Here is a 17,159-nt window from a genome sequence, read left to right as displayed (position 1 = left end):
ATCGAAACCCAAATCCAAAATCCAAAACTCATGCTCCTAAACGCAACGTGATTAAGAAGTAAAAACTGCCTTTAGCCATTTTAAATCCCTCATTTAACACATAAAACTCCAAAGAGTGCACTAATTTTGGCTGTTTATACAGGTCGTATTCTTCTTTTTCTTTTGGCTTGCTATTTAAAATTTACACAGAAACCTGCCGAGGACAAGGAGGAGGACGGCTGATGATAAGTCCCAATCTTGTGCAACCGACTGAAATTTCACAAGTACAACCGGGCGCACGTGTACTCACCATCACCAACTGCCTATAAACAGTGATAGTAATACGGTGTTTCGCTGCCAGCCATCATATTTTGCATCCTCAAATCCATGTAGAACCTCGCAATGAACTCCTCGGCCGCTTTGTCTACGTGGCTGTCACCCTCAGCGTCCTTCATGGGAAACGGCGAGTCCGTTATTCTTAACTGCCGCACCGCCGTGCTCCGCCCGAATCCCGGTAGCTCCAGCGGCGATCCTTCCGCTGCGTCGCCGGCCTCCGCCGAGTCATCAGCGTTGGCGGGTGGCGGGGGGCAGGTAAGACCACCGCGGCGCCTGGTAACGTGGAAGTGATTGTAGGGCAGGTAGGCAGGGCTGTTGCTGCAGCTGAACTCGTAATCCCACGGAGAGGTGAATGGCACGTGCGGGTCATCGGAGCGACGGTGAAGGGAGGAGTGGTGGTGTAACAGCAGGTCGGTCAGAGCTTTCCCTGCTACCTTGCTGCGTTTGATCCGAAGGTGCAGGTCTAGCATCAGCTTGGTCTTGGAGATGCCCTTCCTCAGCGTGAAGCGCACCAGGCGTGCCAGGTTCCACAGCTTCTTTGCTACCATTGGTGGGATTCCTTCCATCTTAATTTGAGAGAGAGAGAGAGAGAGAGAGAGCTGAAGAGTTCCGTTTAGCGAGCAGAGAGAGAGAGAGAGAGAGAGAGTGAGAGTGAGAGAGAGAGAATTTGTGGTTATCGTTTCTACTGAAAGTGGGGAGAGGCTGAATGAGGTATTTAAAGGGCAATCTAGGAAGAAATTTTGTACAATAGAAACTAATAATATAATGGAATGTCTTTCTTTGCCCTTTTTTTTTTTCTTTGTTTCCCATCCTGAAAAAAGGTTTGGGAAAACAAATCTAGACCATCAGATGACTAAAAGGTCCTCCGTACTGATTTAGCTATTTCTGTGGATAGCCAGCCTTAGTTAGATGGAGATTCCACAAGTACCGCGGGGGCAATCTTGTCATTTGAGTGCTTTATTTAAACACTGCACTTTTCCATGAGAATTTAAAAATGAAAATGCATGTTTGGAAGAGTGACAAGCGTCCATTTCTTGCTGCTCGAGTTCGCCACGTGAAGCCAGCCCAGGTGGCACACGTGGCACACCGATAAGCATGAAGCCCTGAATCGAATCTGTCACCGTACAGGTTGATCCTGAATATTCAGCGAGGAAATCTCAGACGTTGGTTTACGCCATTAGTGAGCTTGCTTTACTTAAAGGCTAAACACGCAAAAATACCAAAAGAAAAATTATTTAATTAAAATAATAGGGGCAGTTATTAAAAAAAGAAATGCAACTTTAATTGGGTAAGTTTTCCTTTGGCCCAACACTCCTTTTATTTATTATTTTTAAAATTTGAGAATATTAAAAAATGCAGAAATTAGGAACGAATAATTGTGGATCAAATGTGCAATAAGTGGTGGAAGGGTTTCTCAAAAAGTGGAACAAAAGTAGTGGCCTGATCTTTAAGAAAAATAATAAAAAAACTTCAGTACACAGAAAAGAAAAATAATAAAAAATTTCAGTACACAGAAAATAGTTACGTGGCATGATTGATGTTAGTTGCTGGTTCAACATGTAATTTGTAATTTTAATTTTATTTATTCTTTTAAAATTTGACATTTATCTTTAGAGAGACTCCAGATTTAAATTTTTATTAGATTTTGATTAGATATAATATAAAATTATATTAAAATTTATTCAAATTTATCTAAGTCCAAATCCAATGTTTGAAATTCATGTTCCCAAATGCAATATGAACTAATTTTATTTAAATAAAAGGGTGCTAGCTCTATTAAAAATTTAGTAATTATTAATTAATAAGAACTTCGAAAGCTAACTTCTAAGAGTTTGGGAAAGGTTATTCAAAAGATTCTCTTGGTGGACATGCTTGCCTCTTTTAAGCTTTCTTGGGCCAATTTTTTATTCTCTCAAGAATTAGGGTTTGATTGTTTGGTGATTTGAAGCTTTTGCTACACAAATTTCATCAGTTTTGATTCATCTATAGCCTTCCGGTAAAAATAAATCTTTTCTCTAAGAGAGTAGATAAAGTTTGTTCTACTTTGCAGGATATTTTGCTTACTACTAGGCATCAGTCTTCAGAAGTTGATAGAAAATATAAAGAACAAAGAGTCAAATGAGATGTAAGAATCAAAGTTGATTAAGAATTCATAACAGAAGTGTAATTCTTGTAATTTTATGTGTGGCTCTTATACTTGTTCAAAGGAAGAAGAAAAGCATATGAGTTTAATAGTGCTGCTCAGCAAAAACTCGTCAACGAGTGCCTTGTGCTCATCGACGAGTAGATCTCGAGAGCAAGGAAAACTCAAAGTTTCAGAGATACCCAGAGCATATTTCAAGGATCGTCAACGAGTGGACCGACTAGTCAACGAGTTGTCTTCTTATAATCGTCGACGAGTGTCTTGTTCTCTTCAACAAGTGCATCTAGGTTACAAGAAATAATTTGAATTTTGAATTGAAACATTGGGGTGGTTGGGAATTTGGAGGGAAACCTCCGAGGAAATGTTATTTATGTACTTCTGAATGTATTTTGTAGAGAGAAGATCATTGTAAGACAAGTGAATCGTGTTCTTCACTTTATAGTGAATATTTTGTGCCATTTGCTTCCATTCTTGTGTTAAATTGTTATTGTTTCTCATCTTGTTTGGTTGTGCATGAATTGAGACTTCGTGTATCATCATTTGTTACAAGATTGTTTTTCTTATTCCACTGTGCATCCTATCTTATACTTGATTTCCACAACAAATTGGTATTAGAGAGACTGTTGTCATGGCGTCGGGATCATCTTCTGTAAGAATTGACATTGTCAAATTCGATGGAGCCGAGACTTTTGGTTTATGGTAGAGGAGAGTAAAAGATATACTTGTGCAAAAAGGGATGGCAAAGGCTCTACTTGATGTTCAACCAGATGGAATAGATGAGGAAACATGGGGAGAATTGCAAGCAAAGGTCATATCTATAATACGCTTGTGTTTGACCAATGAAGTGCTCTATCGTGTGATGGAGGAGGATTCTCCAGTGGCTATATGGCAAAAGTTAGAAAACCGGTACATGTCCAAATCACTCTCTAATAAACTTTTTCTTAAGCAATGTCTCTATTAGCTTAAGATGGTTGAAGGATCAAACTTGGACCAACATATCAATGTCTTTAATTAAATCATAATTGATTTGATGAGGGTTGATATTAAGTTTGATGAAGATGATAAGGCTTTGATGTTACTAAAATTTTTGCCAATGACACATACTTATGAAAATCTAATTACTACTCTTACATGGGGAAAATACACTCTTGATTTAGAAGAGGTAACAAGTGCTTTACTGAATTTTCATCAAAGGTTGAAAATATGTAATGAAGGAGAAGGACTTGTGGTGAAAGGTAACAATGAGCGTGGCAAAGTAAAATCCAAATATAGATCGAGTCAGAAATTTCATATTCAATCCAAGAAGAAGAAGGATATTCGGTGTTATAAATGTGGTAAAAATGTGCATCTTAAACCGGAGTGTTCAGATTGGAAGAAAGGAAATGTTGAAAAGTATGAGGGTACTTCAAAATCAGCAAATGTGGTTCAAGAAAAAGATTCAGTCTACAGTGATGGTGATGTTCTTTTGGTTTCATTGAGATTAGATAATCTCTCGGACTCATGGATACTTAACTCTGCATGCTCTTACCATATGACTCCAAACAAGGAGTGATTCAGTACTTACAGGTTGGTAAATTTAGGTTCAGTTCTTATGGGTAATTATGTTTCTTGTAAGATCATTGGCATAGGAAATGTTAAGATAAAAATGTTTGATGGTGCTGTGAGAACCTTGAGCAATGTAAGACATATACCAGAGTTAAGGAAGAGTTTGATATCACTTGGCACCTTGGATTGTAATGGTTTCAATTACAAGTCCGAAGGTGGGGTTATGAAAGTATGGAAAGGAAATATGACGGTAATGAAAGGGCAAAAGTTAGATGGGAATATCTACACATTGCAAGGAACTACTGTTGTAGGTGGAGCTGCAGCTTTAGATGTTGAATATGATGAAATTGTCTAGCGGCATATGCCTCTTGGGCATATGGGGGTACATGGTATGGAGGAACTGCACAAGAAGAAACTCTTGAAAGGTATGAAATCATGTCAGCTGGATTTTTGCAAGATTTGTGTTCTTGGAAAACAAAACAGGGGAAAGTTCAAATCAGCTATTCACAAGACAAAAGGTATTCTTGATTATGTGCATTTCGATGTTTGGGGTCCAATTAGAGTTGCATCAAAGGGTGGACATGTGTATTATGTGAGTTTTGTTGACGATTACTCACTGAAATTCTAGGTATTCTTCATGCAGCACAAGTCTGATACATTAGCCAAGTTCAAGTTGTGGAAAGTTGAAATGGAAAACTAGATGGGGGAGGAGAATCAAATGCTTAAGGTCGAATAATGGGACCGAGTATGCTGATTCTCGATTTATGAAGTTTTGTGAGTAGCAGGGCATTAAGGGATACTTTAATGTTCGTTGAACACCTAAGCAAAACGGTGTGGTTGAAAGGATAAACAGAACTCTAGCTGAAAGAGCTCGGTGTCTTAGGCTTAATGTAGGGCTAGCGAAGAACTTCTGGGCCGAGGTAGCTAGTATGACTTGTTTTCTAATAAACCGATCACTAAGGGCCTCACTAGAGGGTAAAGTGACAGAAGATGTGTGCACGAGAAATGCAATAGACTACTCTGAATTGAAGGTATTCGGGTGTCCAGGCTATGTTCACGTGTCTAGTGAGAAGAGGTATAAGCTTGACCCAAAGTCTCGACGTTACATCTTTTTGGGATATCAAAATGGCGTGAAGGGGTGCAAGTTGTGGGATCTAGTGGAAATTAAGGTGGTGATCAGTAGAGATGTAGTCTTTAATGAGAAGGCTATGGTGAAGCGTACTTAAGATTGTGATGAACAGAAACATGAGCACGAAAGCTGGGGCAGAGATAAACATGTTGTGCAGGTGGAGTTGGAAGCATAGGGCAACGACAATGATCATGGTCCTATGGTTGCAGCGAGCTCTAACTCGAGAAACCAGCAAGTTGACAATCTTCCTATATAGAGATCCAGACGTACTATCAGACCACCGCCAAGGTATGGATTTGAATAGTTAATATCTAATACTTTTCTTACTAGCTCCCATAATCCAACTACATTTCAAGAGGCAGTGCATAGCTAGAAGAAATGTAGAGAGCTAGGAAATAATATTAATAAAATAATTATGGGAGAGAGGAATTTGGTTTGGTAAAGACCAAACCATCGACGATTTTGTGGGAGCTCAGAAAATCGTCGACGGTTTCGAGTTACTGCGGTCGGGTAAAAGGTAAAACAGTTAATAACGGTTTAGTTAAAAAACAAATTGTCGACAGTTTTGCTCTGGGACAGAACACTATATATAGGCTGCAAGTCATTTTCTTTTTTGAAGAAATTTTTAAACTCTCTCTCTCCTCTCTCTCTAGGCTGCAAAGACTCTCTCTCTCTCTCTCTCTCTCTCTCTCTCTCTCTCTCTCTCTCTCTCTCTCTCTCTCTCTCTCTATCTCTCCTTATTTTCATACTCCAAATACCCCAAATTGATGATCAGACTCTGTATCCAAGACTTAGTGGCAACCCTTGTCAATTTAACTAGGGAAGATTTGGGTTTTGAGAATTCCAAGCACCACTCCAAAACTAGCGTAAGGGAATTATTTTTAAAAATTAATTAGTTATTTGATTTGTGTGGACTTGGGAATGTTAGGATATTAGGCATTCTGGGGTTGAACTGATAAAGTTAGGATTTTTGGAATACAGGGTTATGTGCGACCATCGCAGGTGCTGATTTGGGATCCCTACGAGTATTCCCTTAGGAAATCAGGTAAGAGAAATAAGTTATACCAGTTAATTTTAGAAATTTTACTGGTTAAAGTATAGTATAAATTATGAGATATCAGTATATGGTTTTTGGGGTATTACAGGATATGAAATTATGGGCAAGAAAATTTATGATTTTTCAAATGATATGCATATTCGGGAAAATTCAGAAATTTGGATTGCATGAAAAACCCTATAGATGATATGCTATTTTCATACAGTAGGAAATATAATTTTCCCATACAGTAATAAAATACAATTTTCTCATACAGAATATAATATTATGAGCATTGCTCAAATTGTGTGGCATAAGAAATATTAGAATTGGTACAGAATTTCGTTACAAAATTTTATATAACTTTTACAAAACCATGATATTACAGTTATTACAGAACCATGATATTATAGTTATTACAGAACCATGATATTGCAGTTATTATAGAACCATGATATACAGTTATCATATAATCATGGTATTACAATTATTACAGAATCATGGTATTTCAGTTTATACAAAATCATGGTAAAACAGTAATGTATAGAAATAGTCTTATACAGTATCAGAACCCTAATACAATATAATAGAACACAAAGCACGATACCGTAACTAATACAGTATAGATAGTGCAACCACACATCTTAGATAGAGTGTGGTGATGGCAGTCGATTGTGCCTTAGTGAAGAGTAGAGTAGCTCCCTAGCAGTCCAGACCAGGTTGAATAGGCCAATCGTACTACAAATGAGTTATAGTTTGACTTAACCTGGTAGGCCAACCTTGGTTAAGTCCAACCCACGAGCCACGCAACCTGATCATGTGGGTTTAATTCATGATTACAATTATCTATTCAAGGAAGTTTTCATAGTTATATATTATTGACCTTATAGGTCATATCCCATTTTGATAGTAACAAATATCTTTGTATCTTACGTGTGCCCTGAGTTTGTGTGTAGGACTATTCTTAGCATGAAATGGCAAAGATTCAGAGAAGGCCACAAAAAACTCAATGCTCACATCATATGGTGACGTTTGGAGAAGTAAAGGAAATAAAGACCAAATATTTTCATTTGTATTTGTTGTCTAATTCATTTGGGTCTGTAATATGGTTTGTAATAATTAATGCATCACATGCATGATAGGTTTAATAAGCTCAATGACCATAGATTGACTTTAGGTCCCGAAGTGCTTCATGGAAAATCTCATATAACTTAAAAGTTATACCATCAGTAATAGGGGTGAATTCTAATAAAAAGCAGGACCTAGAATAATCTTTGAAAAGGCCCCGGTTGACTGAACCCACCTATTTATATTGAGCTGGGTCGATCGAACCCTTATTGGCTGAAAGGACTTAGCCACGGTCAACCGAACCTGTGGCAGTATAAATGCCACAGTCGACTGAACCATTCGGAGGTTAGTATTTTGACTTCGCGCGGTCGATTGTTCTAAAATGAATGTATTGTCCCTGGTCGACCGAAGTGACACATGTCTGACCCCAACTATTTGGTTGACCAAATGTGTAGTTCATTTTGGCATCGGTCAACTGAACCATATGAGTGGTCAACCGAACCTTAGCTTCAGTTGACCAAACCCACGAATGGGTTCAAAATCGCCCCGAGATGGTTGACCGAATCCCTAGTTCAAATTACCACGGTCAACCGAACTTAGTAATATGGTCAACTGAACCTTGAATATGGACGACCGAACTTCTTAAGTTGGCGAGATTTTTACCGAGGGTAAACTAGGTTATTTTTTATTAATCTTAATTTAACATTTTCAAAAGTACCCATTGACTCCCAAACAGTTATAATTATTGGAGTGTCTATATATATACTCCTTCATTTGTTCTAATTAGTAAGAGATTAGCAAACATCATTAGCTTATCTTCTACATTTTCAAATACCCATTTTTCCTATACAAGCTTAAAAATCCTACTCTTACACATTCCTCTTGCAAAATCTTTTTGGTGAGAGTATCTTGAGATCATCCATACTATAAGCTTACACTCTTATTTGATATTCTTTGATTGATATTGATTTTTATTGAGAGTAAGCTTGAGTTTTCCCTTGTAATTTTATTCAGAAGTTTCTTTGGGAAAACTCCCTAAGGCTTGCGAGTCTTGCATTCTTGTTACAAGATTCAAGAGCTTGTCTTGTGCTTTTAGAAAAATTTTGTTGACAAGCTAGAAATCCAAATATCTCTTATACTTAATACTTGATAAACTATTTTTTGAGATATTTGATTATGCTCTTAAAATCTTTGAAACCATATTTGTGATTGTTATATATATATGTATATATATATATATATATATATATATATATATATATATATATATATTGTTTCAAAGAATCTCTCATAATACACTCTCACATATTACTTGCTATATTGACATTATCTGGAGAGTTATTTTAATATACTTCATTGAGCTTATAACTCCTATCATATTTAAGTGCATTGATTATATTGGTATATACTTGCTTATTGGAGAAGCATTGAAATTGTACACAAAATTTGTTTGACTTATCTGTTGTATTCCAAGCGTGGCTTGAGGGGGTGTTAATTTAGCCCGTAAGAATTGTTTGTAAAGGTTGGGGTCAACCCTGTTAATCTGATCTGGAGCTTCCCTTACCCAACAAGGAAAGGGTGTTGTATTCAGTGTCGCTCCACCTGGTTGTGAGCATTAGTGGAATCCTTTTGCTTGTGAGCTTGAGGCGGGGACGTATGCTTTATTGGCTAAACCTCGATATCATATCGTGTTTTCCCTTATTTTCTGGACTTCAATTTTCGTACATGTATACTATTATTTATTGTCTTGATTATTTTACATACATGGTTTAAATGGTTGGGAAATACTGAGATTGGTTTATTTGTTTAAATATTTGCTTAGTAGTTTTTCTGTGATATTGGGAAAAGCTTAGACAGACCCTAGGTTGTGTATTATTGCTGCTGGTTTAGTTAAACCTAGGAAGAATTTTTAAATTTACAATTCACTCGCCTCTTGGGATTCCACCAATGTCAACATATATATACCTAAGTTGTGTATTACTGCTGCTGGTTTAGCTAAACCTAGGAAGAATTTTAAATTTACAATTCACCCCCCCTCATGGGATTCCACCAATGTCAACATATATATATATATATATATATATACATATATTTACAGAAATAGAAACTATGAAGTACAACTAGAAGTATGTTCAAATAGAAAATGTGTATTTTAAATGGTGTGGGTGTGAGTTGTATTACGTGTTTGTATTAAATTGCTATTTCAATTACAGATTAAATTAATAGTTATGTTATTTATGTAAAACTCATTTGCCACACATTGGTATAACTTATTTTGTCTTACTGAGAGGTGTCTCACCCCAGGAATCTTAAATATTTTAGGTAATCCAGGTAGCCACATGGAGCAAGCTCCGAGATAGTGGAGGTATAGTTTCTAGAATATAGGGTATGTGTTTATTTTGGGGTCTGGAGTTATATTTGGAAACCCTTGGAATTTCTGATGGATTTTTGGGAAGTCTGTATATATATATATATTTTAGAGACTCTAGTACTCTGGTATTGTATATAAAGTTTTGGTGTGTTATGATTTCCATTGCATAGTTATGGTGTATTTATGACAGGTATATCCCCAGTACCCCACTTTGTGTCCGAGTTGACTTTGTTTACAGTTAGTCGTATCAAAATTTATTAAGTAAAATGAAAAAAAAAATATAGCCAGAATTTTCGAGGCATTACATTGCGATATCAGAGCCTAGGTTGCTAGGTTATGTAAACCTAGTGTACAGTGGAAAACAATACCAGAGTATAGGAATAGATTTAGATGAAGGGTAGGAAAAAGAATGGATCAAGTGTACAATAGGATATTGTTATGGAAATTAGAGTGGAATTTAGGGTTATGTCTTGTGGCCTGGAAATAGGGAATTCCGTGGTGGTTTCTCTGTTTTTCCTGGGGTGACGATTTCAGGAAAGTCATAGTAAACTATCTCTGGTTCTTGTTTTTGAGTAGTTAAGTGGAATCTTAACGTGGGGATATCTTAAGGTTCTTAGTTAGATAGTAGTACTGTCATATTAAGGCGTTGAAATTCTAATATTATTTCTATTCTATTTTCAGGATGGACCTTGAAAATAGAAATGCTCATGCGGGAGATAATAATGATGCGGGGCTCTCTATTATGAGCGGAAGAAATTCTGATGCAATTATGCGCAGTGTTGCTTAGCAGGTTATGACTGAGATAGCAAGGAGTTCTAAAGAACAAAGCTGACTGTAATGCCTCGAACCTGAAACTAGGGTTCAGAGTGTTATTTGAAATATATCTCTGATACCACCTTGTGACGCCCAAACCCGCCAAGTGGGGTCTAAGTACCACATGTTCCATTTTACCTGTATCTGATATCATAATCTCAATTATGCAACGAAAATAATAACAACCCCTCAAAAATATACCAGAGTTTCTGCATCTATATACAATCTCAAAAGTATTCTCCAAACAATCAGTATTCACAAATATTTACAACTTTGAAAACATAAATATATTACAACCCCAAAAATTATAACCAAAGTTTATACCTTCGCTCTCTTTCAAAAATGCTACACCATCCCTGAGCAAACTAAGCTCGATCAAGCAAAGCTCCTGTAAAATAAGATTTTATATCGGGTCAGACACATCTCAGTAAGTTGGAATAGATTAACACTAGTGTGTGGCTAACATGAGGTTTGTATACAAATATATAATAATCATTTATAAAATTATCACAATTATGAAACCATTCTCTATCCCTAATCATATACATGCAGTGTATTTTAATAAAATGAGAGTTCCTAAGAATTGGGGTGACTACTCGCCTATACAAGTAGCACCCCTTTGCTCTGATACCTTATGTGACCCATGGCTACAACTGAAGCATATCAGGGCACTTACCTTATCAGTAAGCCCTCAGGTGGATAGTTTATCTCGTACTTACACACACATTCAAACAAAAGTTTACTAGCAGAAGTTCCCAAGAATAAGGAAGATTACCTACTCATAAAAGTAGCTTCCCTCTGCCCTAATGCGTTATGCAGCCCGATATGTCTTCATCTGATGCCTATTAGGGCACTCGCCTTTCTCAGCAAGCCCTCGTGTGGAGTGTATACTGCGCCCCTAAATAAATATGATACTACAATATACAATACATTTTTATTTTACTTGTATATACTATCTCTGTAATATTCATCTTTTTCATGTTCTCAGTATTTCATATTAAATAGTTCACGTTCAAAGTCCACATTATGTGAATCTCATATCATACTTTCATAGTTCATATCACGTGAATCTTGTATATAGTTCACATTACATGAATCTCATGTATAGTTCACGTCACGTGAATCTCGTGTATAGTTCACATTACATGAATCTCATGTATAGTTCACATCACGTGAATCTCGTGTATAGTTCACATTACGTGAATATCATGTATAGTTCACATCACGTGAATCACATGTCATATAATTCATTTGTAACAGTTTACATCATGTGAGTCTCATGTCATATACTTCATTTGTAGCAATTCACATCACGTGAATCTCATGTCATAAACTTTAACAATACCCATGTAGTACATATTCTTATCACATTTCAGTATTCCCAACATCTCATAAATATATCATAATTCATCACAGTATTTACATTTTACTCATGCCACGCCATTTAAAAAATACGCATAATCATATCATTTAAAATAACAAAAGTCAACCCATGTTCATCATTCGGATTACTGAAAATACACATTTAATATCCTTCACAATCATCCAGAAAATCATTACTTTCCACATTTCATTTTCACAAATAATATCTATACAACCCTAGGCTCAAAATCATAATTCAAACAGTTGGATTTTCTTTTAAAAACTCACATGATAATCATATATATTTATAAACACATATATTTTCCATTTAAACTGGTAAATTCATAAAAACTACTGGCTTAATCTATTCCCCCTACCTAGTTTCCTGAATTATGCCGATAGGGACCCCAAAATGATGCCTACAGTGTTCACCCGAACCCTGATTCAAAAACCCTAATTTATCAACTCAAACCCCAAGTCAACATCTATTAAACCTTCCCAAGCCCATACACCCTTTTTAAACAATCATATACAAGCCAAATGACTCATTTCTACCCTTACCTCAACTTTGGGGTAAAGCCTGGAAAAACATTGTTCGAAAATCTACTCCATTTGACTTGTAGAGAATTTCCCCTAGATCCTCGTAGCGGCTTCTGATCGTCGAATCATGTGAGAAACAGCAAGAAATCAAAAAAGAAGGTTAGAAGCACTGTTTTTAGAAAGAGAAAACGAAGAATTGAGGTTGCTTAATGAATAAGAAATGAAAATTTCAATTTATACTTAGCCAACCTCGTTGCCGAACTACTGAAGAACATTCGCCGACAAAAGAAGAACTTCATCGGCGAACCCAAATTCTGAAATTCTTGTCGTTCGAGGTCTTTTCGTCGACGACGCCTGAATATCATCGATGAACTACTAAAGGACCTTCGTTGACGAAAATAGAGGATTCGTCGACGAAGCCTACTATTTCCCTTTTTAATATTTTTCCCTTTCTTCTTTTCTTTATTATTTTCCATAAATTAATTTTTCGGGTCTCTACATTCTCCCCTCATTTAAGAAATTTTTTCCTCGAAATTTTGCTAATCATTAATTTCTACATTCCACTATATCACATACAATTCAGTATATATCACCATCTGAATTTCTATATTAACTACAATCAAATAAAACCTTCATTATCTTAAACATAAACTCTTACTTGTCCCCTTGGTAATATCTGCCTCGTCCGAGATCATCGTGTAGAAACATGCTAGACCACCTCCACCTCGGGGTCCTTACTGATTTCCCCATTTCTGATTTGGTGCAGGTGTATTAGGCTTCATACATGATAGTTCCGCATAATATGCACTGGTCTACCGCACTTACAACAGTTAGGACTCCCAACTCGGCATTCACCCCTATGCCTCTTATTACATTTATGGCATACAGGGTAAGATAAATCATTCTGATACCTAGAATGACCCCGATCTCTCGTATCCTACCTCAGACCCACCATTTCCCTTTCTCTCTTCCACGAGCCCTGACTAGCCTCAGTTTGAAAACTAGGAGGTACAGATCTCTTTCTCAACTCAAATGGCTCTATACTACCTTACAAGCTCTTTTCCAGTACTAAAGCCTTATCCACCAAGTCCGCAAAATTCTAGACTTGAAACCCCACCACAAGCTCCAAGATCTTTCGCCTAAGACCTTTTTCAAACATTCTGGCCTTTCTCACCTCATTCAAAATCATAAATGGTGCGAAGTGAGATAGCTCCACAAATTTTGCTGCATTCTCCCCAACAATCATATTTTCCTGGGTCAGGTTGGTAAACTCCTAAACCTTTTCCTCTCTAGTGGACGAAGGAAAATACCTGTCAAAGAACAGTTCCTTAAAACATTCCTAGGTCAATGTCACTTTCACTACCCTATGCCCCTCTAGCAACTTCACAGAAAGCCACCAATGCTTCGCATCACCTGTCATCTTAAACGTAGCATAACGGACCTTCCGATCATCTGTGTAGCTGAGTACTTCCATTATCTCCTCAATTTCTTGAACCCAGTTCTATGCAGTCACTGGATTAGGTCCTCCCTCAAAAGTTGGAGGGTTCAACCTCATGAAGTCCTTGATGCCACAGCCCCGATCTACAGCTGGACAGTCCTGCTCTCTAGGATCCTTCCTCATTTCTGTCCCGACCTGTTGGGCTATACCCCATAGCATCGTGGAGGTATCAATATCCTCTTCACTAGAAGCCTCTAAATCATCCCTTTCTTCAACCTCTACATCCTCACCCCTAGGATCCATCCTGAAAATGAGACAGGAAAGAGTTAAGAGTTCCATTATCATAACTTCCTCAACATAATCATGTAAACTAAAACCCATATACATCCAAATTCTCAACTTAAGGACCAGTCCCACAACTCAAAAACATAATCATCTAAGTTTGCCATGGTTTGTCTGAAACCGTTGACTGCTTCAGAAAAATCACAGAAAGTCGTTGACATACTTTTGCCTCCAGGCTACAAGACAAAATCCTACAACTCTCAAAACCTAACCCACCCATTTCCTATCCTCATTGTCATCTATTCCTATACTCTAGTATTAATCATCCTTAAGTCTACAGAACCCAAAACCTAATGCTTTGATACCAAAATTGTAACACCCCGAACCCGAAACTAGGGTCTAGAGTGTTATTTGAAATATATCTCTAATACCACCTTGTGATGCCCAAACCTGCCAAGTGGGGCCCGAGTTCCATGTGTTCCATTTACTTGTATCTGATATCATAATCTCAATCATGCAGTGAAATAATAACAACTCATCAAAAATATACCAGAGTTTCTACATCTATATACAATCGCAAAAGTATTCTCCAAACAACCAGTATTCACAAATATTTACAACTCTAAAAACATAAATATATTACAACCCCAAAAATTATAACCAAAGTTTATACTCTCGCTCTCGTTCAAAAATGCTACACCAGCTCGAGCACAGTAAGCTTGATCACGCAAAGGTCATATCAGGTGAGACACATCTCAGTAAGTTGGAATAGATTAACACCAGTGTGTTTCTAACATGAGGTTTGTGTACAAATATATAATCATCAATTATAAAATTATCACAGTTATGAAACCATTCTTTATCCCTACTTATATACATGCGGCATATTTTAATAAAACGAGAGTTCCTAAGGATTGGGATGATTACCCGCCCATACAAGTAGCACTCCTCTGCTCTGATACCTTATGCAACTCATGGCTATAACTGAAGCATATTAGGGCAATTACTTTACTCAATAAGCCCTTAGGTGGATAGTTTATCTCATACTCACACACATATTCAAACAAAATTTTACTGGAAGAAGTTCCCGATAATAAGGAAGATTACCCACCTATGCAAGTAGCTTCCCTCTACTTTAATACGTTATGCAGTCTGGTATGGCTACATCTGATACCTATTAAAGCACTTGACTTTCTCAGCAAGCCCTCGGGCTAAGTGTATACTTTGCCCCTAAATAAATATGATACTACAATATACAATACATTTTTACTTTACCTGTATCTGTTATCTCTGCAATATTCTTCTTTTCATGTTCTCAGTATTTTATATTACATAGTTCACTTTCACAGTTCACATTACGTGAATCTCATATCATACTTTCATAGTTCACATCACGTGAATCTCGTATATAGTTCACATTATATGAATCTCATGTATAGTTCATATCACGTGAATCTGGTATATAGTTCACATTATATGAATCTCATGTATAGTTCACATCACGTGAATCTCATTTATAGTTCACATTACGTGAATCTCATGTATAGTTCATATCCCGTGAACCTCGTATATAGTTCACATTACGCAAATCTCATGTATAGTTCACATCACGTGAATCTCGTGTATAGTTCACATTACGTAAACCTCATGTATAGCTCACATCACATGAATCTCATGTCATATAATTCATTTGTAACAGTTCACATCATGTGAGTCTCATGTCATATATTTCATTTGTAGCAATTTACATCACGTGAATCTCATGTCATATACTTTAACAATACATATGCAGTACATATTCTTATCACATTTTAGTATTCCCAACATCTCATAAATATATCATAATTCATCACAATGTTTACATTTTATTCATGCCACACCATTTAAATAATGCGCATAATCATATCATTTAAAATAACAAAAGCCAACCCATGTTCATCATTCAAATTACTGAAAGTACACATTTAATATCCTTAACAATTCAAACGGTTGGCATTTCTTTAAAAAAACTCATATGATAATCATATATATATATATATATATATATATATATATATTTATAAACACATATATTTTCCATTTAAACCGATAAATTCATAAAAACTATTGGCTTAATCTATTCCCCTTACCTAGTTTCCCGAATTACTTTGGTAGGGACCCAAAAATGATGCATGCGGCGTTCACCCGAACTCTTATTCAAAAACCATAGTTTATCAACTCAAACCCCAGATCAAGAACTATTAAACCTTCCCAAGCCCATACACCCCTTTTAAACAATCATATACAAGTCAAACGACTCATTTATGTCCTTACCTCGACTTTGGGGTAAAGCCTGGAAAAACTCCGTTTGAAAATCCACTCTACTAGACTTGTAGAGAATTTCTCCTCGATCATCATAGCGGCTTCCGATCATCGAATCAGGTGACGAACGGCAAGATATCAAAGAGAGAAGGTACGAAGTGCCATTTTTAGAGAGTGAAAATGAAGATTTGAGGTTGCTTAATGAATAAGAAATGAAAAATTCAATTTATAATCGGTCAATCTTGTTGACAAGATGACGTCTTCATCGACAAACTACTGAAGAACATTCATCGACGAAAGAAGAACTTCGTCGATGAACCCAAATTCTGAAATTCCTGTCGTTCGGGATTTTTCATCGACGACGCCTGAACTTCGTCAATGAACTACTGAAGGACCTTCGTCGACGAAAACAGGGGATTCGTCGTCGAAGCCTATTGTTTCCCCTTTTAATATTTTTCCTTTTTTATTTTATTCATCATTTTCCATAAATTAATTTTCTAGGTCTATACACTACCTACCAGTTGATCAGGGTTGTTCGATTAGATAGTTTACCCAGATGAATCCTTTAGCCTTTTTGGGAATTTCAGATCCGATAAAGACATAAAATTGTGAAAGTTATGGTGTATTCCCAATAGGGGGTGAATTGGGTATTTTAAAATTATTTTTAGGTCAATTTATCCTTATTTTAATTCCACAATCAGTATAACACAATCTAAGGTTTTTCTAAATAATAATGAATCCCACAAATAATAATGTATGCAAATATTTAAAATAATTATAACATTTAGCACATATTGAACATAAGCATACAAGTGC

At 36.5% G+C, this 17,159-nt stretch overlaps 1 protein-coding gene across 1 annotated transcript; it reads right to left on the bottom strand.

The window, feature by feature from the left end:
* Positions 1-53: 53 nt before the first annotated feature.
* On the bottom strand, positions 54-996 carry LOC131151769 (uncharacterized). Its single transcript, XM_058103171.1, has one exon. It carries the CDS (start codon positions 879-881, stop codon positions 303-305), a length of 579 nt encoding a protein of 192 aa, XP_057959154.1. The 5' UTR covers positions 882-996; the 3' UTR covers positions 54-302.
* Positions 997-17,159: the final 16,163 nt, after the last annotated feature.

The sequence above is a fragment of the Malania oleifera genome, chromosome 3 (genome assembly GCF_029873635.1).
Source record: "Malania oleifera isolate guangnan ecotype guangnan chromosome 3, ASM2987363v1, whole genome shotgun sequence".
Classification (NCBI taxonomy): Eukaryota; Viridiplantae; Streptophyta; class Magnoliopsida; order Santalales; family Ximeniaceae; genus Malania; species Malania oleifera.
The sequence above is the reverse complement of the archived record's forward strand: the minus strand, read 5'-3'. Positions and strand labels throughout refer to the sequence as shown.

Coding starts and splice junctions, on each gene's coding strand:
- LOC131151769 (XM_058103171.1), bottom strand. CDS start 881: ATGGAAGGAATCCCACCAATGGTAGCAAAGAAGCTGTGGAACCTGGCA.